This window comes from Chelonia mydas, chromosome 7, assembly GCF_015237465.2.
Source record: "Chelonia mydas isolate rCheMyd1 chromosome 7, rCheMyd1.pri.v2, whole genome shotgun sequence".
Taxonomy (NCBI): Eukaryota; Metazoa; Chordata; order Testudines; family Cheloniidae; genus Chelonia; species Chelonia mydas.
Genome location: NC_057853.1, coordinates 7,115,311 through 7,142,398, shown reverse-complemented (window position 1 = coordinate 7,142,398; position 27,088 = coordinate 7,115,311). Strand labels below are relative to the sequence as shown.

The window sequence follows — 27,088 nt, the reverse complement described above, 5'->3', positions numbered from 1 at the left end:
ATAACATTCAAATAAAGTTGCATCATTCTAGAAGATTGCTCTATTAATGTATCTTCTGATTTACAGATTCTTTAAACAGCCTTTCAAATAATTGGTACAAAGCCAATCAGAACACCAATGACATATTGTGGGTGGCTCTTGGCAACAATTTTATTTTTTCAGTCTCCTCTGCACAACTCAAAATTTCCTCTTTACCTTCAGGAGTGAGATGTTGCAAATTCAGACAACACTGATGGCTCCCAGACAATTTTAAATCGATACAATTAGGTAGGACAGCAAACAAAACTTCTGGGGTATTTATCGTCAGTTCAGAGCACTGGGATTTGTTTGCACAGCATATATTAAAGCTTAGATTGCTGTCATTTTTCAGACATCCAACCAAACAATTATCATATGCAAAACTAGCTTTGTACATGCATTCTCTGAAGTGTCCATATCTGTTAGGTAAGCTACCATATAGGTAAGCTACCATACAAGCTTCTAAAATGTACACATTTCTAATGTCACATGCTTGACACACTAATAGGTCTTACCTTTAAGGCCTCCCAAACGGGAAACTGCACCAGAGAGAAAGGAATCTGGAGGGGGTAAAGAAAAAAAAGTCACAAAAGCAAATTAGTTTGGCATGTTCCTTGGCTGGCTAAATTAGGAACAGTTATTGTTCACTCAGTGAACTGTAGCTTATTACATTTATAAATCTGTAAGGATTACTTTATGTACACTGCTGTTAGAGGACTGGTTTCACTAAAGCAGTTTTTACTTTGTTTATCACGTTCCCTGCTGAGAGGTTAATGTATTTTTACCAGGGTGGCCTGTAAGAGCAATAACTAATATGATCTAGTGCCGGGAATTTCTCAGTTTGACTTTTAGCCAAAGAAGCCATAAAGATGGTTCAAGCACCACACCACTCAGGCCACAAACACAGCTTGATGAGGAACTGTCGGATAACATGCACTGTCACACATAATTATCGAAAAGTGGAGGGACGCTTAGTGTCTTAAAGGGACGTTAAAAATGGCATAATGAGGTTGCAAGTTTATCGTCTCTATTGTCCGAAATGGATAATTAATTATTAATTATTATCATTATGAGAGAGACAAGGTGGCTGAAGTAATATCTTTTATTGGGCCAACATCTGTTGGTGAGAGAGACAAGCTTTCAATCTACGCAGAGTTCTTCTTCAGCGCTGTGTAAGCACGAAAGCGTGTCTCTCTCACCAACAGAAGTTGGGCCAATAAAAGATATTACCTCACCCACCCTGTCACTCCAACATCCTGAGACTGACACGGCTACAACACCACTTCATATTATTATATTTATATATTTGTATTTTGGTAGCACCTAGGAGCCCAAGTCACAGATCATAACCCAATTGTGGTAGGCACCAGACTCCAACACAGAACAACAGGACGGTCTTTACCCTAAAGAGTTTTCACTCTACGTATAAAACAAGAGACAACAGCTGGAGGCAGACAGAGAGGAGTACAAAGAAACAACATAATTACCACCACTTCTGATAAAATGCCAAGCCTCAGCTTGTAAAAGCTTCCAGTATTTAATATAGACAATAGCTGTCTTGTTAAATCTATGGAGTGATATAGTAAGATGCAGTATAATTTAAGTAACTGTAGATTATTAGAAACATTCATTGTGGATGTACGTAAATCTTATTAAATCTAAATTACATGGAAGTTTGAAATGGTCCCTAAACATTACATTTATCCAACATCAGAAGAGTTAAAGTTTGTTTTATTGTGTTGCAACTAATGATTAATAAATGAGTCTATTCCGTTAATCTGCCAGGCAAAACTTAGCTTGACAGACACCTGCCACAGAAAATTTGTTATCTATTCAGGCAGGAAATGGCAGTGAGATGAAATCAATGCTGATGCTGTACACTGAGCTAACACACTGAAATCTCAGAGGAAGTTTGTCATCTTGAACAAAGAGGACTATCCCTTGTGGAATCTCAAAGGCCCAAAAGAAAGGTCAAACCTGGCTCTTATTTATCAGGGCTCTGAAACTCTAGCATAGCACTTAAATTTCTTTTTCGATTTTGGGTGACAAAGTCCAGTTATTTGACAGAAATGCCTCGTAATATATTTATGAGAAGATATAGAGCCACATGCTGCTGCATCGTTGTCAAATGGGAGTTAACTGCACCATTTCCTTGCACTGCAGAATTAAAAGTGACATAACCTTCTATCATCTACACCAGAAAAGAGATATAATAGCCATCATATTTGCTCCAATTTGTTAAAAAAAAGAAAAGAAAAGGAAATGCACTAAGTTCAGTTTATACCAAACAAAACAGGCCTCCTAACACATACACAATCTCAAATTTCTTCCTATTGCACTTTGAGTACTAAAAAAAAAATCTGTTAACATGAAGACAAGGGATGCTCTCAAAACAAAGTTTGTTTTATCTCTATTACTAATTAGATGCATTTCAAGCAAATGGAAAAAAGTTTAAAATTTCTATTTGATTTTCACCATTTGAGTTGCCTGATTTCCAAAATGGCAGGGGGTGATTTAGGGCTCAGACTCTAAATGGTTCAAAGTCAACGGGGTTTGCACAGGCTTACAGATCCACCCGTGAGAAGGAGCTTGCTGACTGGGGCCTAAATCCTCACCCAGCCCTCACAAATCCTGTTTTAATCGAATTTTAAACTTCCCCAGAGATACACTAACATTACATGTTCTGAAACTTTTCAAAACAAAACCTACATTCTGGCCCAATCTACTGGGCAACATCCCTTTAAAAACACAGTGAGCGCACCAGAGTAGATTAACATACAAAAAGAGAACTTTCTTTAACCATGTAATTCATACAGTGATAAATTTATTACACTTGTCACAAGCTTTTTACAGTGAATTGAAGCGAGAAACCCCCTCACTTTGAAGACACTTCTTCCCTTGAAGAACTGTGATTTGATTGCGTTTGTTGTTATTTTCCTTACAAAAACCTTCAGATACACAACAGAATCACACCCAGCCAAGCAATGATATCTGTGCCTGAAATAACCTAAAACAACAAGAAAAATGTGGTTCACACATGTAGAGAACTTTCTGCCAGCAAATATGAAACTCTGGCGAGCTCCACCAAATCTTTCATTTGATGTTCACATAAAATAGACAGACAGTATCCGTTCTCATGTCTGGCTTGATGTTCTATAACTGTACTGTTTATTCAATAGAGTTAAATCCTACACCAAAAAAAAAAAAAAAAAAAAAAAAGCAGCTCCCATACATATGTAAAATTATTATTCTAATGTTTAATAGATGGACACTATAGCCAGTTACTCGGGGCCTGTATTTTTTAATGTTCAATATCCAATTTACTGCAGATTTTTATTGTTTTCAAAGATCTGCTTAATTCTCCTGAATTAGGTGGATTTAAAAAAAAAGGGATTTTATATTTTTAAAGCCAGTGATTTTAAAAAACGAACACTGAAAACAGCTGCACCCCAGAGTAACAGCAATAGAAAAACAAACTCTCGCTTTTACAATCAAACTGCAAGTGTGTTTCACCTAAGAGTTGAGAAGCTTTCAGCAAGTGAGACGAATTTAAGGAGGAAGTTAAAAACACTGCCAGACGGATGCATCAATATTGAAAATTGAGGTAGTACTTATACCCTTCATAGCAATAAAATAGTGTTTTGATTGAAGCAATTTAAAAATTATCAGGCTACAGTTACAAAATGTGCCCATTCGATGCTGATAAATCTGTGATGTTAAATCACAAGCTGACAGCACCCAGAGGGAAACTCAGCAGCCAGACAGCAGGGGTAGCATGTTGAAGGAGCTGCAAAGAATAAATAAATAAACAAATAAATAAAGCCAGGCCCTTCAAAACTGGAATCCCCTTCAAAATGCAAGAATTCTTCTACATAAAGAGAAAACAGATGTTCGTGGCTGGAATTTGCATGTGGCTTTATTCTCTACTAGGATACAATAAAACCACTCTTCGGCTCGTCCTCTGAGTCAGAAATTAAATGGTGGCCTGGCATGTCTAGTCCAGCTGTGCCTTCCTTTCCCAACTTTTATTAGCAATATATTAAAAACCTAAAAAGCATAAGAAATGAAAAATCATGTGGTATGTGTTCTCAAACCAATATAAAAACTACAGATGTTCTTACTAATCTGCAGTGCATGTTTGTTTATTCAGGTTCTCTGTGTGTCTAATTCAGCGGGGCTTTGCTCTCGGAATTATCTGTTTTTACAAATGCTAGAGCAAATACTAAGAGAACAGCCAGCGGAGACAATAAAATCACCTAAAGGAGGAGATAAGGGCTTTCTTCTCTTGCACGGGTCTCTTTCACTCTTTTGGGCCCCCATTCAGCAAAGCCATGTGGTTAACGTGAAGCACCTGAATGGCTGCACAGAATTCAACAGTTTAGGGAGCAAGGGGGGCCTTTGCTCCTTGGGAAGTGAGTGTGCAGAAGCAGCACAGCTATTGCTTCCATGGGGCTGTATTGATAGCTACAGAGCAGGCCTACTGCTGCTGCGAGGCCTGGTTTCTTCCTTGTCCCCACCCAGACTTGAAGATCCTAGATTCTATGTAACCCAGAGACTGAACCAAGGACCTCCAGAGCTGAATGCATGAGTCTCTACAGCTCGAGCGCCAGGTTTTCATGCTGAGAGCATCAACAGACTCTCAATCTCAGTGAACAAGGCACAGAGCAGAACACAATCTCATCGGTGGGTTAAATACTTCCCTTGGACAGAGGTAGCTCATCCCGAGCATCTGAGGCCCACAATAGTTCAAATCCAGGATGACTCTCCACTTCCGTGACAGCCACCATCTTGGCCAACATTGGGGATTGTACTAGGGATGTCCAGAGCTGAAAACGTGAGTCTCTATAGCTCAAGCTAAAGAGCCAGGTTGCGTAGCAGGGGGCTATAACAGACTCAAATCCTTTCTGAGTCTGGCACAAGGGGTGACACATAACCCACACGCCAGTGGGTTACATTCTGCAAAAAAAAAAAGGGCAGTAAGACCCAAAATCAGCAGAATCCAACAATTTCTTGTTCTTGCCATGCCCCTCCTCATGACTTGTGATATCAGTCACATAAACGGCTCTCATGGATACCTTTATGGCACGTTGTTCATATAGTAATACTGGCAGCTGTTTATCATGTATTTATTAGGAACAGGATATTTTCATAACTCTATTGCCACTGAAGCCAATGGTAAGAACTCCCATTGGCTTCAATAGGAGCAGAGTTAAGCCAACACTTTTAGAAAGTATCACCAACAGTCTCACTTAAAGGCATTTGTACACATGGCATTTTCACTCATCACTGTAGTACTAAAGCATATATTTGCAAAGGGTGCCCCTCACCGTGGTATCTGGGCAGCAGTTGTCAACCCGGTCTTAGCTTCCTATTTCTCCACCGTAACCACATCTGAACAGTGTAAGGACACACTGTAGTTCAGAGTTTGAAAAAGAAGAAAGAAAATATTCCATAAACGTATCTAGATTACAACTGTATACTTCCATCTTGAATAAACAACCGTTTTTTGTTTGTTTATAACTGTATTTAAAAGAAAAATGCCTCCTTTATACGAGATGGTTCTTCTTTTACGATAGGTTCAAGTTGCAGTCATATAAACAACCCTGTTTCTCGGCTGAAGTTAACACCAAAACATTTCAATTAATAATCACAGTAAATCTGTTTCAGTGTCTTCTCCTCTTAAAATTCTTCACGCACTTATACAATCTATCTAGATTATGATCAACTGACATTCCACCTATAAATATACTTTTTCCATAATAGGATTTGAAAAGATAGTATGAAATGACGTAAGCCTTTCTCTTGGCCATGTCACAGGTCACAGCAATAGATGTGATTATATATAGCGTAGTATAAAGCATCCTGATTGAAGGTGATGGTGCATAGCGGCAATGCACAGCCACTCAACATACCGTCCTTAAACCTGTTATTGTCTACATTCATTTTTACATTCAATTAATACTGCTTGCCAGGCTCCAGTTGATGCACTGCAGACTCCACAAGAAACCTAACAAAGATAATTTGTAATTTTAAGCATGACCGAAAGGCTGTCAAACTGTAGATGTCTTTACTGCAGTTTTTAGAGATGAAAGGATTTAGCGTAGTGAGAGAACACTGGTAAATAAATGAGTGAAGTCTCAGTTAATAAATATTGATGCGCTTAGAAACAAAGGTTTCCAACAAAGACAATAAAGCAAGTGGCAACAATGGCCAGAGATTGAGAACTCCCCCTGCCCCTCTTCTTCTAAAGAACATGTTTAAACACAGGTCCCACTGCAGTGATTTCCAACACAGTGATTTCCAACACAACTTGGCCAGCCAGCATAGGCAAGACTGTGCAGAGTTAGAACACTAGTTGGTAGCCATGGTCCGGCATGCGTAAAACACCAAGGAGGCACGTACACTAATGATCTTTGGAAATTCTTCCACCACTGGTGTAGCACAATGGCACTATCACTAATACGGGTGCTGGTGGGCAACTCGAGATGACACGGTGGTAAAAACACCAATATAAATATTGCCAACATTCATTTTTACAGATGATTAACACTACAAGCCAGACTCCAGTTGATGCTTACACAAGAAACCTACCAAAGGTAATTTGTAACTCTGTCTTTTGAACCATTAATGTTAACCTTTGTAACTGTTTATGCTAGGAAAAGGGGTGCAATCTTGTGCTCTATGCACAGGACAGGGACACAAGAACCCCTAAATTATATTCCTGCCTCTGACAGACTTCCTCTACAACCACAGGTAAAACACTGCATCTCTCTGCCTCAATTTCTCTATCGTCACATTAATATTACTCACCATCTGTCCTACATGGGTGTTTTGAATATTCATTAGCTGGCATCTGTAAAGTCTTTTGACAAATTAAACATTCTATGTGGCAAAGTGTGGTTTAATTTGGTTGAGAGCCTCTATTACACCCTTATCTTTTAAGCTCATGTGCAAAACTGTATAAAATGGGTGTGGTTTTCTTTTAAAAACCACTGCTGCTAAGTTACAAAGGGATATCCTCGTCCAGTCCTCTTCTGGTAGAAGGATGGTTAATAAACATACAGTCTCTTTATGGAGGCCAGTGTTGAAAAGTGAAGGGGAAATATGTGAGAGCTCCAGCACAGATATATGCCTGCCCCCAACATGTGGGGAGAAGAGAAGCACTGAGGCAGATATACAACTTAAATACAAGAGAGACTGAGCTAACAGATTTCAGAGGGGTAGCCGTGTTAGTCTGTATCAGCAAAAATAAGGAGGTGCCACAAGGACTCCTTGTTGTTTGAGCTAACAGAGATCCTTGTAATGAGTGCAGAATGCTTTAACCTTTCACTGACAGTGTTAGGGACCATTTTTTTATTCAAGGCACTTTCATCATAGAGATGGGATGAACAGCCTTAAAATTCCCACTCTCCCACTCCACCCTGATATTTTGATGGGAGGGCAAAGCAGCTTTACAGAAACTGACTGAGGTTACATAGATAACCTGCATAGGACGTTAATCTTCACAAACCCAAGACTTGATCCTGCTCCCAATCTGACTTCAATAGGAGGAGGATTGATTGCACCCCAAATATGCAAATACTCCAGCAGATTCTCTCCTCCCTGTCCCCAATAGCCCCACAGCGTCCATTGTCAAAATAAAAGTCTGTTTTGTTATTCGTTCTTGAAAAGCAGCATACCCAAAAAATGCACAATGAAAATGAATATTCCAACATCAACTTGTACATGCTGTTTTTAAGGCACAGATAAAAATCTTTCAGGACAACAGATGAGTTTAGCAGCTCTAAAAGAATGAAGGTATTGTTTAACAGGAAGCAGATGTATGTCAGATGGCAAACTCATTAGAATGTCCCATCGTTAAAGGAAACAGGATAACAATGAGCCGTCTGAAAAAATGTGAACTGATCAGGAAATATACAAGCCGCAGCTAATCTCCTATTTATTGGTAGGTAATGCCTGTAAGTCATGCACATGCATTGAGTTTAGGACCATGAAGGACTAATCTTTGTTCACATGAAAAAAACATAACAGTAGAACCCTTAACCATGGAACTCAACATTTCTGGAAAAGTCTTCTGAAGCACACATAGAAAGGAAAAAACAAACAAAAAAAGCCTGACATTTGAAGAAGCTAATTTCTTTAAATATACTTGGTTATGCACTATGGGTTCAAGGGAGCAGTTCTATTTGAATCATAACATTAAAGATATTTTAGGTACTTTCTCTGTGGTTTTGTTTGTTTAAAGTACAGACATAGAAACCTGTTATACAAGCAGCTGTTACCTCGGACCCTCCAGAGATACACAAAATGAGACCCAAGAGAATTAATTTACGGAAAAATGCCTGAAAGGCAGGCATCCATACTGGAATAGTGTTATATCTTCAATTACAATGCACCTGAAAGATTCTTCAGAGCCCAGTCCTGCACTCCTTACGCAGGAAAAATTGCCACTGAAGGCCATGGGACCTTTGAGTAATGCATGTAGGACTGGACACCACGGAGCATTAATAAAAGGAAATTAGTTAAAACAAACAGTATACAGTTTCTTGCCAGAGGGGAGGTGGGTCTATGGAGTGTATGGTGGGGGTGAGTGTTGCTTCATGAAGTAAATATTCAGTCAAATAAAACCAGATATCAGTGCATCGAAACTGCACTGACATCAGCATGGGAATATTTCTGGGAAAATACCTGCCCTCAGAGTAACAGCGACATTACTTAACAGAATGGAAAAGAACGTATGTTCTCCCCTTTCCAAGCGTGTCCATCTATAATAGTTTTCTTGTTACACTTCTACATAATGCTCACAAATAGGACACAACAGAATTATTTCATGCAGCTCTTATCCACGTAAATTACACAGTTGTCTCTCTCTCTCTAGGAGGTTTCAGAATCTCATTTAAAATATTCTACAGGAAAACTCACCACCCCCTTTTGCCCATGGGCTGGATCCAAAGTTCACTGGCACCATTGGGAGTCTTTCCACATGACTTTGATGGGCTTTGAATCAGGCTCCAGGTGTGACAAGGTGGAGGTAGTGGGTAGAGAGAACGCAAGGATTCTAGTGTCCTACACAAGGGCCGCGTTAATAATTCTGCTCTGATTGCATGGTTCCAAGGAAGCCTGGGTAGCCAGCTTCACGGTACGCGCAGGTGGTAGAAACAGGCACTTTTTTTGACCTTCAGTAAATAGGGCTGTGGAGCAAGTTGCTTTAGGTTTACTGCACTGGCAGGATGCCTCACAACCCAGCCTCTACAGCTCTGCTTCTACCTCCATTTGACCCTCAATTCCAAAAAGCGCTTAAGCACATTCTTAAGTTCCACTGAAGTTAACGGGACTTATGCAGGTTTTTAAATGCTTTCCTGAATAGGTATGAACTGAACTGCTTTGCTGAGTTGGGGGCCTTGAGATAGCCAAGGATTTTATCGTGTGCATCTCCCTTCTGAAAAAAAAAAATCAATTTAACCAGCTGTTAAAGAATACATAGCTGTCAAGGGTATAATTTATTCCATCATATCGGAGGTGAAAACAGCACTGTATAATAGCCACTGCATAAGAATAGCTGCAAGAATAGTCACTACAATTTAACAATAGCACGGAACAACATCAGCAACTAGAATCCAGCTGGAATTACCTTCTTCAAAGTATTTGAGCCCATAGACAGCTGTGCTTAATATATCTTACACCATTATCTCCATCATGTGGCAGAGGGGAAAATCGCAGATTTATATCAAGGTTTAGAAATGCCAAACTCTGCAATGTTATTTCATTTTTAAAACATGTAAGAGATTTTTTGCCCAGCGTATGAAAAAAGGAACAGCTGATGTCTCCCTGTGGGTACCGATATTAAATATTTACCTAGTGCCATTACTCCATGGCTGATCTCGTTGGGCAAGCAGCAGTATGCATTGGTCTGGTAGTTAATCTAGATAAAAGTAAATCCTTGGCCATTACCATCTAGCAGCCTCCAACTCATAACCAGCTCAGTATGAATCTGTTCAGACATGGCATTGAGCAGGTAGGAACCACCAAATACGTGGGCAACATCACAGACAAGTGCCAGAGGATGCTCAAAAGATGTGGACACTCATAGAGTGTTAGGATATAGATATTCAGGCCTGTCTGCAAAGGCCTGTACTTTAAGAATTTAGGTGTATTCTTATCACTTGGCTAGTTCTAGAGGTATAAAAGAAAGAATCAAAATCACTGTCTGCTGGTGTAAGGGCCTTCTCTTACTGTGACAGTTTGAGGCCCTGCTCTTAGGCTAAGGCCTTTGGCTAAGCAGCAGAGGCAGCCATAAGCTAGGAAGCGACTGGTCACATCCTCACATTCCAAACTAGTCACATTGAAATAAGGTGCTATTAGGCTGTTAGGCACTATCAGGACAGGATTGTATTCCTATCACCTCCAGAGAAAGGGAAGTGCCTAGAAAATGTAAAAGGAAACTTAGTTTGATAGCGTCCTGTCTGGCAAGAACTCACTTATCAATAGCTGGGATGTGAAATCCTCACTTCTGTATTGCCTTGTCATTATAGTTCCCACTTTGCTATTGTTTGTCTGTATAATCTCTGTCTGGTTCTGTGACTGTTCCTGTCCGCTGTATAATTAATTTTGCTGGGTGTAAACTAATTAAGGTGGTGGGATATAATTGGTTACATAATCATGTTACAATATGTTAGGATTGGTTAGTTAAATTTCAGGAAAATGATTGGTTAAGGTGTGTGGGTGGGGGAGATGGGAACAGGGAAGGGGGTGCGGAAATTGGAATCGTGTTTTGCTAAAGGGGGAAATGGGACCAGGGAATGGGGGTAAGGAAATTGGAATAATGTTTGGTTAAGGACAGGAATGGGAACAGGGACACAGGTGTAAGGCTCTGTGGTGTCAGAGCTGGAAAGGAGGATACTAAGGAAGGAAACTGGAATCATGCTTGCTGGAAGTTCACCCCAATAAACATCGAATTGTTTGCAACTTTGGACTTCGGGTATTGTTGCTCTCTGTTCATGCGAGAAGGACCAGGGAAGTAAGTGGGTGAAGGAATAAGCCCCCTAACATAGAGCAGCTGCTGCAGCCATATTTCAGTGGCCTCTGTGAGGATGTCAAGACATCTCTGAGCTACAGCTCTGTAGAACCACCGTTATACCCACTCTGTTGTACAGCAGCAAAACATGGGCACTGAGGAAGGTTGAAAAACACCAGCTTGACATTGTTTAACCTCATTGTCTTCAACAGCTGCTCCACATTAAGTGGCGAAACAAAATCAGAAATGAGGATATTCGAAGCCAAAACCTGCAACCGCCACCATTGGCACAGGTTCTGTTTTGGCAGCTTTCTCACTACGGATATATTATTATTAGAATGGAGGACCAACGAACTTCAAAGCATGTGTACCAAGGAATCTGCTACACAGCCAGCAACCACATGGGCACCAAAAGCTTCAGTAGAATGCTAAGATTGCCAGTGATGGATAGAAAATGAACATTCAGCCAAACCACCTTAAGGATCTAGCCAGAGACTGATTTGGGTGGCACTCGATCTGCAAAGAGGCATTGTCCTTTTGGGATTTGCCAGGATGAGGATGATTATAACTGCATGGCACACTACAGATAAAGAAAGAGACAGTTCCTGCCCCAAAGAGCTTACAGTCTCACTAGAGATGCAGTGCAACAACTCAAGGCAATGAAATAAAGAATCATAGGACTGGAAGGGACCTTGAGAGGTCATCTAGTGCAGTCCCCGGCCTCATGGCAGGACTAAGTATTATCTAAACCATCCCTGACAGGTGTTTGTCTAACTTCCTCTTAAAAATCTCCGATGATGGAGATTCCACAACCTCCCTAGGCAATTTATTCCAGGACTTAACCACCTTGACAGTTAGGAAGATTTTCCTCATGTCCAACCAAAACCTCCCTTGCTGAAGTTTAAGCCCACTGCTTCTCGTATTAGCCTCAGAGGTTAAGAAAAAAAAATTTTCCCCTCCTCCTTGTAACAACCTTTTACATACTTGAAAAATGTTATGTTCCCCCCTCAGTCTTCTCTTTTCCAGACTAAGCAAACCCAATTTTTTCAATCTTCCCTCATAGGTCATATTTTCTAGACCTTTAATCATTTTTGTCGCTCTTCTTTGGACTCTCTCCAATTCGTCCAAATCCTTCCTGAAATGTGGCGCCCAGAACTGGACACAACACTCCAGTTGAAGCCTAATCAGCACGGAGTAGAGTGGAAGAATTACTTCTCGTGTCTTGCTTACAACACTCCTGCTAATACATCCCAGAAGGATAACAGCATTACACTATTGACTCATATTTAGCTTGTGGTCCCACTGTGACCCCAGATCCCTTTCCGCAGTACTCGTTCCTAGACAGTCATTTCCCATTTTGTATGTATGCAACTGATTTTTCCTTCCTAAACGGAGTACTTCACATTTGTCTTTATTGAATTTCATCCCATTTACTTCAGACCATTTCTCCAGTTTGTCCAGATCATTTTAATTTTAATCCTATCCTCCAAAGCACATGCAACCCCTCCCAGCTTGCTATCGTCCGCAAACTTTATAAGTGTACTCTCTATGCCATTATCTAAATCATTGATGAAGATATTGAACAGAACCAGACCCAGAACTGATCCCTGCGGAACCCACTCGTTATGTCCTTCCAGCATGACTGTGAACCACTGATAATTACTCTCTGGGAATGGCATTCCAACAAGTTTTGCAAAGAAGGAGGGTAAAGGGGAAACATGATGAGAGACACTTACAGAAGAACAGCCATACTGGGTCAGACCAAAGGTCCATCTAGCCCAGTATCCTGTCTTCTGACAGTGGCCAATGCCAAGTGCCCCAGAGGGAATGAACAGAACAGGTAATCATCAAGTGATCCATTGCCTGTCACCCATTCCCAGCTTCTGGCAAACAGACCTATTGTGAACGGTTAGTTATGCACAGGTCCGGATGACTAGTCAAAGTAGATATCTTGATGGTGACATTATCTTATTTAAAATGAGCTGCAGAAGCCCTTTAAATATTTCACTTTAGTATTTTATGCTAATTCAATAGGGCCTAATTCAGCCAAGCATTTAAGCACGTGACTAATCCCATCCATGCTTAGCCAAGCACTTAAGCACTGTTGACGTAGGTGGGATCCCCCATGTGCTGCAAGTTAAGACTGGATGACTCTCTAAATAAAATATATGTTCTAGTTAATCCACAGGATGTGGCCTTGCAGGAATTACTGGGTGAAACTGTTGGCCTCTGTTATACATAAAGGCAGTCCTAAAGATTATCATTGTCTCTCTAGCCTTAAAAATCTATTAATTTATAAAGTTAAGAATGCACTTTGCTGAGTCACGGCCGGACTTTGCTGAATCTGCTCCAACATTACAAAAAGGGAGGATCTAAAACTTATTAACCTGAATGGAAAACCACCCCCAAGTGATTTAAATGGGCATTGGATCAGGCCCCAAATGAACAGCTAGACAATGCAAACACAGATCAGGTACATACATGCAAAGGCTGTTTTTACTTTTTATTTATTTTTTAAGAATTTAACCAATTCTGCAGGTTCCATAGGTAAATAAACAAAGCTCTCGGAAGTTCTGCAGACCTCTCTGCAGTTGTGAAGGCTGCTCTGTTCCAAATGGGGTGTTCCCCCCACACCGACAGCTGTCTAATGCCATGTCAGATTTAAAATTTTATTAAAGCTAATGTTAAAAAAGTTATAGAATACATAGGTTGAGAAAAGAGTGTCTATACATCTGGGTATAGTGCTTAGATTATCCACAAATACAAAAAGTTTGTTTGTAAAAGTCATATGATACTTAGAGTACATAATCAGCAATAACTCAAATTTTGGTGCATAGATTTAACAATACAATTTGGATATTAGAATCCAAATACTCGGGTACATCACTCATGAAAAGTTGTACAGAGATTTGGTTGTGGAAAGCAAAATATATCAATGAGTGGAGATTGTCCCTCAGTAATTGAGAATTCGGTAGGTTGTCCATTTATAAAATACAATCCATCAGGGAAGCATTTCAGTTACTTTCCTGACTGCGCTTCTCTTCGGCACTCCAGCTCATCCCTCCTGGTATTGCTGATGTCCGGTGATGAGTTCTATCTGGAGATAAGTAACACTGAACCTGATCAGATATAGCGTATCCTCAAAATACAATTGAATTGTGTCCTGATCTCTGGACTCAAGAATGAGGTGATATACAGCATGCTAATGAAGACTGAACATCTGAGCTCAATAGGACTAAAAAAGAAGAGGAGGCGGAGTTATGGAGTTTAACACAAACAGAAGCAGAGCAAAGAACATATACTCCTTTCAGAATGATACTGGCAGTTTGTTGGGCTGAGAAGGAGGGTATAATATGTAGAGTCTTCAGGAAACTTAACCAAAATTATTTCTAATGAAGTTTGCACCTTGCTAGTTACATTTTCCAAAGTGTCTCAGTCTCGCTGCATTTATATCATGCTAATTGATCTTGCTCAAAATGTCTAAATTACGCCACATGCATTTTGTTTTTATTTTTGGTATACGGAATGGGTTTATAGATCCTTATGATGGGGATGATTACTACTGGCCACCCCGCAGGTAAGGAAACTGACATCTGGCTAAGTGACACAGAAGCAGGAAACAACTTAGACATTTGAACAAAGGCTAGAGCGTTGGAATGCCCCTCATCAAATGATATTGCAAGAGCTGGTTTGGTCCTTGTGGCCATGGGGAAAGCTCAAAGAGTGCTTTGGCATGATTATACACAGGTGTGACATCACTCATATGAACTGAGAGAGGCTGAGGGCATCGAAGCTGGTAAATTATCTGATTTTGTTTGGAAGTCTTGCTTCACGTTTCTAAAAACTGTTATCCATGTATTATACTCTAGTAACAGTTCAGTGTTCGATAGGATTAGTTCAGTTTTATCCAATATACATTAGATTTAAACCATCTTCGTTCTGTATTTGTACCGCACCTAGCACAATTGGGTCCTTGGTCCATAGGGTTTCCAACTGTCTAATCACACAAACCCAAACACCCTCGCCCTGCCCCGCCCCTTCTCCGAGGCACCCCGCTCACTCCATCCCCCCTCCCTCCATCGCTCACTCTCCCCCTCGCTCACTTCCACCAGGTTGGGGCAGGGGGTGCAGGAAGGGGTGCGGGCTCTGGGAGGGAGTTTGGGTGCAGGAAGGGGTGAGGGCTCTGGGGGGAGTTTGGGTGCAGAAGGGGGCTCAGGACTGGGGCAGAAGGTTGGGGTGTGCGAGGGGGTTTGGGGTGCTGGCTCTGGGAGGGGGCTCTGGGCAGAGGCAGGGGGTTGGTGTGGGGGAGGGGGAGAGGGGTGCGGGCTCCGGATGGGCAGCGCTTACCTCGGGCAGCTCCCGAAAGTGGCTGGCACATCATCTGGTAGCGGCTCTTAGGTGGGGGACCAGAGGGTCTTCGCGCGCTACCCCTGCCCACAGGCACCGGCCCCACAGCTCCCATTGGCTGCAGTTCCCAGCCAATGGGAGCTGCGGAGTCGGAGCTCGGGCAGCGCACAGAGAGCTCCCTACCCCCCACCCAGGGGTCGCAGAGACGAGCCGGCTGCTTCCGGGAGCGGGGCAGAGCCAGGGCAGGCAGGAAGCCTGCCTTAGCCCCACTGCGCTGCTGGACTTTTAGTGGCTAAAATCTCCCAGTGTGGCTTCAGTAGCCTCAGGGAGATTAGAGCCTGATCCCGAGAGACTCCTGGCGAAACTCGGCAACCCTATTGGTCCATGACAGGGGCCCATAAGCATTATGCTAATACAAATAAAACAACAAACAACCACAAGAGTGAGCCATTTCTATCACAGTTATAGTATATCCCCTGCCAGAGTATGACAGCTATAACATGTCTGTGCCTCGCAGACTAGTTAAGTTATGAAGTACCTTTCTTCTTTTGGAAGCAGTCAACTGTTGAGAATATTCTTTTTATTTTTCCAGACACTGAGCAAGAGCTTTTGAAGTCTTATTGCACAGTCCCTGCATCGTTAAAAGTCTATGATGATTTAAACAACAACAACAAAAACCAGCCTTGCTCCTTTGCCTTGCAACACACAGTAACGTAATAAGATAAATGACAAAAGCCTTTACTGTGTCAGAATAGTTCAATAAAACCACAATAAAATTCCACCTGTCAGCTCCAAAAGCACCCCACATGTAGAATTTACACAAGCTGAACCGGAGTTGTTTCAGGGCATGTCATAACAGTTAGTCATTTCTGCACTGTGCACTGTTAAAATTGGCCTGGAGATGAAATGAGTGCCTGCAAAGGGCAACCATATTTCAAGCAAATTGAAACATGCTTAGGTAGTTGGACTGCCTCCCTCCCCTCCCCCTGCTGCATTCCAGAGTGTTTAATTTTTGCCACTCAGTTTCATGAAAAATATTTCCAATGCACTTCCAAACTTCTGCAATCCAGTAAATATATACTGTGGTGGAACTTCAGAAGGAAAAGAGTCCTTAGTTTATACTGACAGGGTTTTGCACAGCACTCTCCAAACCTGACCTCCTCAGTACAAGACATAAATATATCTTGCTCACATAAATTGTCTGCAATAGGTCAGTTCCCATAAACTGAAGCGTGGCATTTCCACCCTGACAGCATCAAATGAAATCTTCCAAATGGCCATCTATTTCGTTTGGGTTGCAGCGCATTTCAGCATCAGCTGCATCTGACCTTGAGAAACAATCCCGTAAAAAATATAATTGTAAATTACTTCACCGTCGCACAGGTAGCTCTGAAGGGACATGAGCTAAATGCCAGTGAAAGTCTTTCCATTGCATGCAATGGGCTCTGGATCAGGCCCAACGGTGCTGAGTACCCCAATTCACACTGAAGTCTATGGGAATTTGGGGGCGGGGCGGGGGTGCAGCATTTCCCAGGAAGAGGTCTTACATTATAGAATTGGATCGACAACTCCTTGTGCATTTCTAAGAAATGAGAGTCCCTCAAATAACAGGGGAATAAAATGTAACAAAATTTTAATTTTATGACATAACACTTAAAATGTGCTAGAAAGACCTATGCTGGTAAAAAAAGTGTCGCACAAGACTAGGTATTACACGTATTCCCTATGTCCTACTCCCCTACACACACTTCCAGAGCAGTGTAAATTTTTCACATGTGGCATTTTATATTCTAAGCTACACAATGGAGTTGTCGGTATCCATTTCATGGTTAAGGCTGCACTGGGAATTGCAGGACTAAAGACCTCCCTTCCCCTCCCTCTCCCCCCGTTTCATGACTCCAAACTTGGCATAACCCCACATCAGAGGACAAGTGCATTTTCCAGGTCACGTTTTTATGAAAAAAATTGCTAATTTTTGCAGACAAAAGAGTTTAAAATGCTCCACTTTGTGGTTAACAGAGAAATTTCCAATCTCTATGACTTTCAAAACGCATGCACGCACACACACCCACACAAAATTTCTCAGGCATAGGGCTCTTCTGAACTTCTATAATTAAGCACATGGAGAGATTCCCCTTATTCAAGGTAACTGATGATCTCTCTGTCAAATTCACCCAGTGGCACTGCTTGGACTTGTCAGCTGCTTGTCAATTTTGATGCCACTAGCATCTCTGGCTTGATGCCTTGCCCCACACCTCACAGAGATAGTGAACAGCCAAGATGGCAGACAGTTGTAGTTTGCTTTGGGCCACTCAAGTTGCAGTGGGGGAGGTTTAGGTTGGATATTAGGAAAAACTTTTTCACTAGGAGGGTGGTGAAACACTGGAATGCGTTACCTAGGGAGGTGGTAGAATCTCCTTCCTTAGAAGTTTTTAAGGTCAGGCTTGACAAAGCCCTGGCTGGGATGATTTGATTGGGGATTGGTCCTGCTTTGAGCAGGGGGTTGGACTAGATGACCTCCTGAGGTCCCTTCCAACCCTGATATTCTATGATTCTATGATTCTGTGCCACGCCCAGCTCGGCCAGACTTCAGGATTTGCACCAGAATGCACAGCACACTGGAGAGGGGAAATTTCATTTCCAAGGCAGTACAGAAGCTGCAAGCGCACGTGCCACCTCTGGGACAGTTTACTTCCTATAAATCATTTGTACCACTGACAGAGCTCATTTCGTCCTTTCATGAGTAATTATAGTTTTAGAAGCCCTCATTTAAGGGGTGCAAATGAACTCCCAAATTCCACCTACTGTCACATTGCATATTTTATTAGGTAATCAATTACCTTCAGGATACGCCTCAGAGGCAGATGAGTATGGTCGTGACAGCTCCTTTAAGATATACCTCGATGAGCACAGAGATAAAATAACTGAATACAGGTGTTATCTACAACATCCTGAGAATTATGTAGTACAGAGCAATATGTTTCCTTCCAGAATATGAAAACACACGACCTTATCCTGCAGCCTTTACTTAAGCAAAGGTCCCATTCAGGATCAGTGCCATATACACTGTATGTGCACTATGGAACAAAGCACCTGTAGACTGTGGGTTCAGAATGAGTATAACTCCCTTTCACCTTATAAACACAGAGTGTTGACCTAATTCTGCTCCTGGTAAAAATCAAAGGGAGTTTTACCAGCTGTTCTGTGTCCAGCAATTTTGAAAATCAACACACTTATTTAGATGCCTATATATTTTCTGAAAATATGTTGGTAGTTCTGTCTGGTGATTATGGCTTTTAAAGAATTTTAGTCCTTTTTCTGCACTTTCACTAGGATATCAATACAAACTGCACAATAATCAGTTTTTTTCACCAGCTGTTCTGTATTTTAAAGAGTGAGCAATTCATGTGTTTTTCAGCCTAAAGAAAGCAAAATGCTCTGGCAGTTTGAACTCTCTCTTTTTGATAAAGGAACAAGGTCCATGTGTGGGGAAGGAAGAACAGTAACAGGGTCAGAGGACTTGTATGCATCTAGGCAGTGAGCCAGTGTGGCTAGGTGCATTGTGAACATACAACTGTTCATATCCATTTTTGGTATAGAAAGAATTAATGACAGCAATCCCTCCATCTCACCCCCTATTAAGGGCGGTTCGATGAACAGTGCTAAGAAAGGTTTCAGAGTAGCAGCCGTGTTAGTCTGTATTCGCAAAAAGAAAAGGAGTACTTGTGGCACCTTAGAGACTAACAAATTTATTTGAGCATAAGCTTTCATGAGCTACACGAGGAGGTGGAACAGGCCTCTGTGGGGACATGCGCTGAATGACGGCACAGAGCTGACAGTGAAAGCCCAAGAGAACTGCCAGGGGTCCCTGGTGTCTGCCTTTGGACCAGAGGAGCCCACAGTATGAGCCTGGCTCCAGGGCAGGAAGGAGGAAGGGGAAGAGTGTGCTGACAAGGAGAGGGAGCAGGTAAAGACTGAATCCCAGCATGGATGGAGGCAGAGCAGCTGAACCGGGAAAGGTGAGAGGGGCTGCTAGATATTTACTGACGAGAGAAGATGAGAAGAAAAAATAAGACACCAGTGAGGAGAAAACTGAAGCCAAGAACTATTTTTTTATGTTAGTCTAAAGTCCCCCCAAACAAGGGGTTACTGAAGGTAAAGTTTCATGACTGATTTCTATAGCCAGCAAAGAAACTGAGGCATGGCCCAGAGACAGGGCTTCTGAAATTTTAGCCCACATGTACTTGACTACCGCAAAGGTAGTAAGGGCTTATAGAAAACACTAAAAAGGATACCCCCACAAAAGGGTCACTTGTGGTGGGGGAAGAAGATGGGTAAGAACCACATAGTGAACTGTTTAGTAGCTGCTGACCAGCATTCGGTACTACACACTTTATTGGCGATATGTCATAAATGCTGAGCTGCTTTCCTCTGCTCTGCTAATAATAGTAAATTCCATTTGGTTTCTTTTCTCCAGCCTGGTTTCTTTTCTCCTCTTCTCCAATTTTCAGTCTGCTTACCTCTTCCATTTTGACATTAGAGGCTGGGAAACTGGACAGCCAGCTTAAGACAAGCCACATAAGACCCTAATTCAGCAAAGGGTACGTGCTTATGTACGTGCTTAACTTTAAGGTAAGGTAAGTAGCCCCATTAAGCTCTTGTTCCTACACCATGAAGTCTATCGGAGCAGGAGCAGGGTCTAGGCATGCAAGTGCTTTGCTGAATCATGGCCTAACAGAGCAACCTTGTTCTGTCATTTCGTTTCATTTGTACACCCAAGAAATCTTGCTAGGCAGTTCTTCTATCAATTAAGCAAACATGGCAATCAAGACCTCGGAGAGTCCTCTGTATAAAATTGCCTTCATCCATCCTGCTTTCTGTATTCTCTTTTACCATTATTTTGCAGAACACACCAACTTACCCAGCACTACTTAGGATCTGTATAATAAGAGACACCCTGCTGCACTGCAGTTCTCCCTCACCTTCTCTTCCCATTAGTTCCCCCTCTCCTGAGGAGTGAAAGCCATGTGCTGGTGCCAGGGAATCCTGGAGCCATCATTCTTGTCCTATGACTGTCCAGTGGCCTTCCCAATTACACTTTATATAATGACTTTTTTTTTTTACTTTAAAAATAAAAGAATTATGAATACTACAGCTCATATTACTTAATACACTATGACTTATTAAACTCACCCAAGCTACAGCAACTGTCCCCTTCCTTTGTTCTGCGTTCAGTCGATGGCCCTGATTCAGCAGTCCATCGCTGTTCAATAATTTAAGCACATGCTTAACATTAGGCATGTGCTTAAGTCCCACTAACAACAGGACTTATGAATGAGCCTAAAATGCCTTGCTAATTTAGGGCCTTAGAATTTGATCCCGGACCTTGTTGATTTCAATAGACTTCCTCTTCCTCCCCCTTGCTGTATCTTTCCCCCCGCACACACACACATTTTTTTCTTGCTTTACCTGCCCCCAAAGCACATCCAGTCTTTATACACCTGCACACACCCCTCTCAAAGACTGGCTAAAGGCAGACTTCACTGTGCATTTTACCATCTAAACAGGCTTAAACCAGAATTTGCAAGTGAAACAATGTGAAGCCTGAACCACAATTAAGCACTTACTTTGGGGGAAACGAGGGACGAATGCGGAGTCAGAAAAACAGTCTAATGGGAACTCTCCTTGTTTGACATCCAAGAAAGATCCTGTTAAGGTTGCTGGGATGTTACCATCTAACCCCAATGATCAAGCAAAGGGAGGGGAGTCGAGGCCTAATATTTCTAAAATATCAGAACAACCACCTGCTTTTGAAAAGCTTCATAAGGGCATCTGAATGGATCATCGAGTAACAGTACAAGGCACAAATCCTTTTTTTTTTTTTTTTTTTCCAGTTTATTTACATTTTCCTAAAAGAAACTGGTTCCACAGGTTCTCAGTCTATCTATAGCACAGGAACAGCAGCTTGTCAGCATCAAAATCTTCCCTGCATTACCCCTACTCCGCAGATGAGAGAGTCATTCCGTTTATGTGCTGCTCATTCACATCCTGGGCCTCTCCACTAAAGACTGCCATCAAGGAGGCGGTTTCTGAGACGTGGATGCCTGATGTGGTTTTCCATTAAATGGATTTGCTTGTTTATTTCTGAGTGGAGCACTCCGCTAAACAAGATCGGAAAGCAAGCTGCCTCTCACCAAAACAAAACTGAACACGATGATTCACCGGGGAAATTCAGGTATCAGCTTGCCACACCAAATTTGCCTTTGATTAAGGAAGGGACTTTCAACCAATCAACAGTCACTGGAAGTTATACATAGAAAGCTCATCCTCAACATCACATAACCCAAGAGTAATTAACCAACTCTGACAATGTATTGCAAGACAAACCCACTTAGAAGTTTAACCCATGTTGTGTGCTGGAAAAGTCAAACTGAACATTCACCATCCTTTCATTTGCCCACGTTCAGTTATTAAAACCACATGCTGGCACTGAATCATTTCATGGTTCGTTTGAGACAAACACGCAGAAAATTGTGGGAAACAAACACAGCCTTAAGAGTCTGCAAAAAGCAAGACCCTTGGAACCAATGCAACCTCAGATGTGATGTTGTACGAAGCTTGAGCCTCAAAACTGTGTTAGTCTGTGGCTGGAAGATGGTGGGGAAAAGTAGCACAAGCACATAGTGGTAACAATTAGTTTTGAAAACTATCAAATGTGACAGTTTTCACTCTCAACACCTTCGAAGTGAAACAAAAAGTGTGTGTACAATTATTAGACTCCTAGATAGAGACAGAAGGGAGGACTGCCTTGTGGTTAAGTTACTGGATTAGGACTCATGAGACCAGCGTTTAATTCCCAACTCTGCCACATGCCTTCTGCGGGCACGCCACTCAACCTCTGTGTGCATCATTTCCAAGTGCTTGTAAGTTGTATCATCTTATCCCACCCTTTGTCATGTCTATTTAGATTCACCACAGCAACTTTTATTGTGTGTAAAGCCCTAATCTTTTCTGAGGCCTGTAGGCAGTACCATAATATAAACAATGAACAACAACTCAATAATTAGAATGCACACTGACAACAAAACAGCTTAAAACACTTCTTCCGAGGCAGCTGCCTCCTTGTTAAGTGGCCTATTCACAACCTAAGGACATACGCCAGTGGCTTTCTGAGCTGCACTCACTGCTCATTGACTTCTGGATAGAACGAACGGTGTTGCACCCTCAAATGACTTAGGATTAGTCTACGCTCTTAAAATGCTGTGCTGGCTCAGCTGCGCCACCGTAGCACTTCAGTGAAGACACTACATGCACCAACGGGAGGGATTCTCCCATCAGCATAGGTACTCCACGTCCCTGAGAGGCGGTAGCTAGATTAGCAGGAAAATTCTCCCACTGATCTAATGCTGTTTACACCAGGGGTTAGGTCGGTTTAACTACATCGCTCACAACCCTGAGCGATGTAGTTATGCCGAGCTAATTTCCTAGTGTACATCAGGCCTCGGGACCTGCAACCTGAGAGACCTACCTCCCTTTCCGTGATCTACTACTACAACTGTGATCACCAGCCGCACTTCCCTCGATATAGAAGGGAAAGGGCTTATGGCAGAACATTCGCCATGTACCTTGTACTCCACCAGCAGAAGGGAAATTCAAGGAATGTTGGCAGACTTTTGAGTTTGCTTTGATTGAAGCCTAAAGTGACACGAATGTGATCGAAGTTTCCTGTTTAGCTCTTTATCAAAATCATGAAGGGCCAAATCCGGATGTCCTTAGATCCAGCATTTTCTGTGCCTCATGACAGCAAAATATGTATCTTCTTTCTCTATCTACTTGGGGTTTTCTACAGCATCTTGCATCCGATGAAGTGAGCTGTAGCTCACGAAAGCTTATGCTCAAATAAATTGGTAAGTCTCTAAGGTGCCACAAGTACTCCTTTTCTTATAGCACCCAAGTGCCTCTAGGTAAATTAAGACTGCATGATGAAGTCTTAAAGGAGTTTTCAGTGATGACTCTTTGGTCACCTCCTTTCTGATGCCCCAATTGTAAGCAAGTCATTGCCTTCTCAATAAAAAGACGAACAAGAGAGTGACTTAGTTCAGACAGAATAGTAGGGAGGAGAAGGTTTGTTGGGGAAGATAAACAGGAAATCTAAAAGCTCAATAAAACCCATCTTGCCAAATGTAACACATACATTTTTTCCGAGAACATTGGGTTTCCAGTTGCTTTACAATGATAGTAACACTCAAAGCACTAATGAAACACGAACTTGGCCCCTTGGCCTTCCACTAATGTTTCACCATTGCTCATGCCATCAGAATAATACAGAAAGAATTAGCTACAAAATAGGCCCATAAACTGGTATTAATGAGCCAGTGAACGCCACTCTTCAGGAAGGGGAGCTGCACAGCTGTAGTTTCAGACAGCTGCGTGAGTGAAATTTTAGCTGCTACTAAATTGGTCCCTGAAAAAAACTCCCAGGATTCTACAATGGATACTTCTGACGGTATGAAAAACAAAACCAAAAAACTCAAGATTATTTTGTTTTCATTAACATTTTTCATGTTCCTTAATGAGTAAAATATTACAACATTATTTTGGAGTAAGAGAGAGTTCCAGTGCGCTACAAACTCTTCGTGTACTATTTTTTTAAGCAAGTTTCCTAGATATTGGTGAAACACAAAAAGCCCCCTAGCACGACCTGTGGAAAGACGTGCTAATTTCCATTCCCAGTTGCACCACAGGCAAGTTGTACCCACTAGAGGTGGAATGAAACATCTAGTACTTCATAAAAGCTGGTGAAAGAGCTTTGTCCTCCAGGCAGAATTCCCAAGAGAGCAAAACAGTAGAGTATCCTCCTCTTTGTTTCTGTTCTGGAGCAGAGAGAAAGTCTGTATCCCATAGCAGAAAAGAAAGAAACATGGAAAAGAAAATTATACTGTGACCTAAATATTCAGCAGGCCTTCCAGCAAAACTCTATTTACAGCAGAAGGACCGCAGCATGAGGAGGTGGCGGAAGACAAACCGGATATGTTGATAAGCCTCTTAAAAGCATAGGGAAGACTTAAATTGAATGTACAGACATACCTGTCCTTAGTGTGTGGCTGGTCTTAATCTATACTGGATGTGTTCTCCAAAGGAAGGACACCAGCTGTTCTTCCTGACACCCATCATCAGAAATGATTCAGGGCTGTGACTATTATTGGCACAAAGGTTATGCCTAGAGAAATACACATTTTGATATCCCAAATCATGACACAAATGACTCTTTGTGAAAGCAGGTTCACCAGGCAGCGATGCCTGACACTCAGGCATTCATCGATAACTTTAGGTGCAAAGTGCTCATTCTTATCAGTTATAAAAAGTTAAATGTCTCTGTGTGCATGTAATCCAGGACATTTAATTACTGCAATTCATAATGTGTCATCATAATTGAATATGTGGATTCTGCACCCACATTCAGGACAGCCTAGCTGCTGATCCTTTTTGGTCATTTAATAGAATATGCTAATATTTCATAAACACCGTTATTTCTCCTTGCTCTCAAAGTCCAACTCTAATATTTCATTCTCTCCTAGTTTTCTCTTAAGAAAAAAGTTTGGCATTTCATGGAATACCATCATGGAAAAATACAAATGTGGAGAAAAGGTATTGCTAATTGCATGTGCACTTTTAATATGCTTCTTGGAGATATTTTACATGAGAGCCAGTGTAGTTGCCTGGCAAGGAGAATGCGAGGAGTTCACTTTAAAGTCAGCACGAGTTTTGGGGGCAGAATAACTCCTGTTAGTACAGGAAGAGCTTGGGTGTTTTATTTTATGTTTAACTCTGTAATCATAGAAAATATTTTGGAACATGCTTGTCCAAAAATAGTTTCCATTTTGGTCATGGGGAAAGTAAGGAAATGACTGAGCAAAAAGTTTAATGGTCAGAAAACGCTATCCAATTTTACAGTCTCCAATACCAAGTGCAGCTCTGGTATCCACTTTCAAACAGAACTAAAACCCACTGGAGGCTTTATGTTCTCTGCACTGTTTTTGAGCCGCAATATAAATGTAATCACAGAAATACCTTTGATAAAATAAAATGGTAGTACTTATAGTCAGAAATAAGATCACACATGGTATAAATAATATTGACAGATTTACACAGAGCCTGACCACCACTGCCTAAGACCAAAAAAGCAAGGACCAGATGCATTCGAAGAAAAGGTTTCCACACCCATTCAAGCATTTGTGATAACAATTATGTTCTACAGATGTGATCAGTCTAAAATAAAACATTGTTCACTGCAGAGACAGAGGTTTACTAGTTCTGCCACACCATGGGATGGATCTGTTACAGTCCTCTGCACATAAAAAGACATGAAATTCTTTTACATTTAAGCAGCCTGATCCTCTTTTACAAGCTGCATTCTTGCTATTTCAGGAATTTGAATATAATAAACTATGGAATCTATTGCTAGAGAGCTGGTCTCATACCTTTTGGGGGAAGAGGGAAGCTCTATCTTAGAACTGTAAATAATTTGGTTATTAGCAATCTATCCATAATGATTATTGAAAGAACATCCATGTAGATAAGCTTAAGAACTTTTAAAATGGAATATTCTTTTTAATCATTGAAAAGTTGTAGAAATGCCAATATTTTTCCTCAAACTCATTAATCCCCAAGGGTATTTGGACAAGAGCCCATGTATTTTTAACATCTCCCTTAGAAAAGATAAACCTCATGACAATATTTGTTTATTTCAGAAATACTCAGTTTCTTTTCCACCTATTAATTCCACATCAAGAGCCTGATCCAAAGGCCAATGACTTCCATCGGCTACAACTGCATCACTTCTGTAAGATAAGGTTTTAACTGACTGAGTAAACAACATTAAATCATTATAAGATTTCCATTGATACCTTATGCTTATAATGCAGCTACACTTCATTAGTACAGGAAAGGTACATATTTCACTGCAGACGCAATAACTAATGAAACACTGGTGATTCAATGGGTCATTTATCAATCTTATATCTGAACTGCAGAGGTGCATTTTTAAGTAGAGGAGAGGCATTTTGACCTTGAAAAGCAGAATGCATGACATGTAAGAACAGGGGAAAATGTATGGAAATGCTAGCTTGTATGGAAGTAACTCGTTGTTCAGAATTTCACATGGAAACATGCTAGCACCCCAAATGCAGCAAAAATACCACGGCATTAACGAAACAGTAAAGGAAACAAAAAACATTGCCACTGTAGCCTAGACTTGAAAATGAATGGTGAAAACCTCATAAGGGTGCTTAAAACCGTAAGATCATTGGCCCATGATGCAACATGGAAACATTCTAAGAGATTATACCCAAATACTCTAGACATAGACTAACATATTTATGTAAAACTAAAAGGACTGCGGTAGAAATACAGAGCCTGTAGTTTATCATTCAGTGTGTGTCCATTAAACAGCTATATTCTTTGTGTAGGGGTCTATTAAAATCTAGTCCCACGGGGCTTGCTCTGGGAATTTTGCAGGTTCATCACCTGTGGAGCCTTCTTCTGGTTCAGAAGAGAAAATTTAAAAAAATTTCCTTGCCACAGAATGGCGTTTCGTTAATGCTATGCTTATGGAGCCCTCAGAACTAATGGGAGTGGAATCTCTTAGGGTGACTGGCAACAAGCCATTCGATGAACAGCTGCAGAGAGCCTTAAAGCCATGGGGCTTCA

The 27,088-nt window shown here is 41.4% G+C and overlaps 1 protein-coding gene across 9 annotated transcripts in view; it reads right to left on the bottom strand.

The window, feature by feature from the left end:
• SLC25A26 (solute carrier family 25 member 26) overlaps positions 1-27,088 on the bottom strand; it is a 144,275-nt gene that overhangs the window by 44,215 nt on the left and 72,972 nt on the right. For all 9 annotated transcript variants that reach the window (XM_037904422.2, XM_037904424.2, XM_037904421.2 and 6 more), the window contains one exon: positions 534-578. In XM_037904422.2, coding sequence (XP_037760350.1) covers positions 534-578 — 45 coding nt within the window. The remainder of the gene's footprint in view (positions 1-533; positions 579-27,088) is intronic.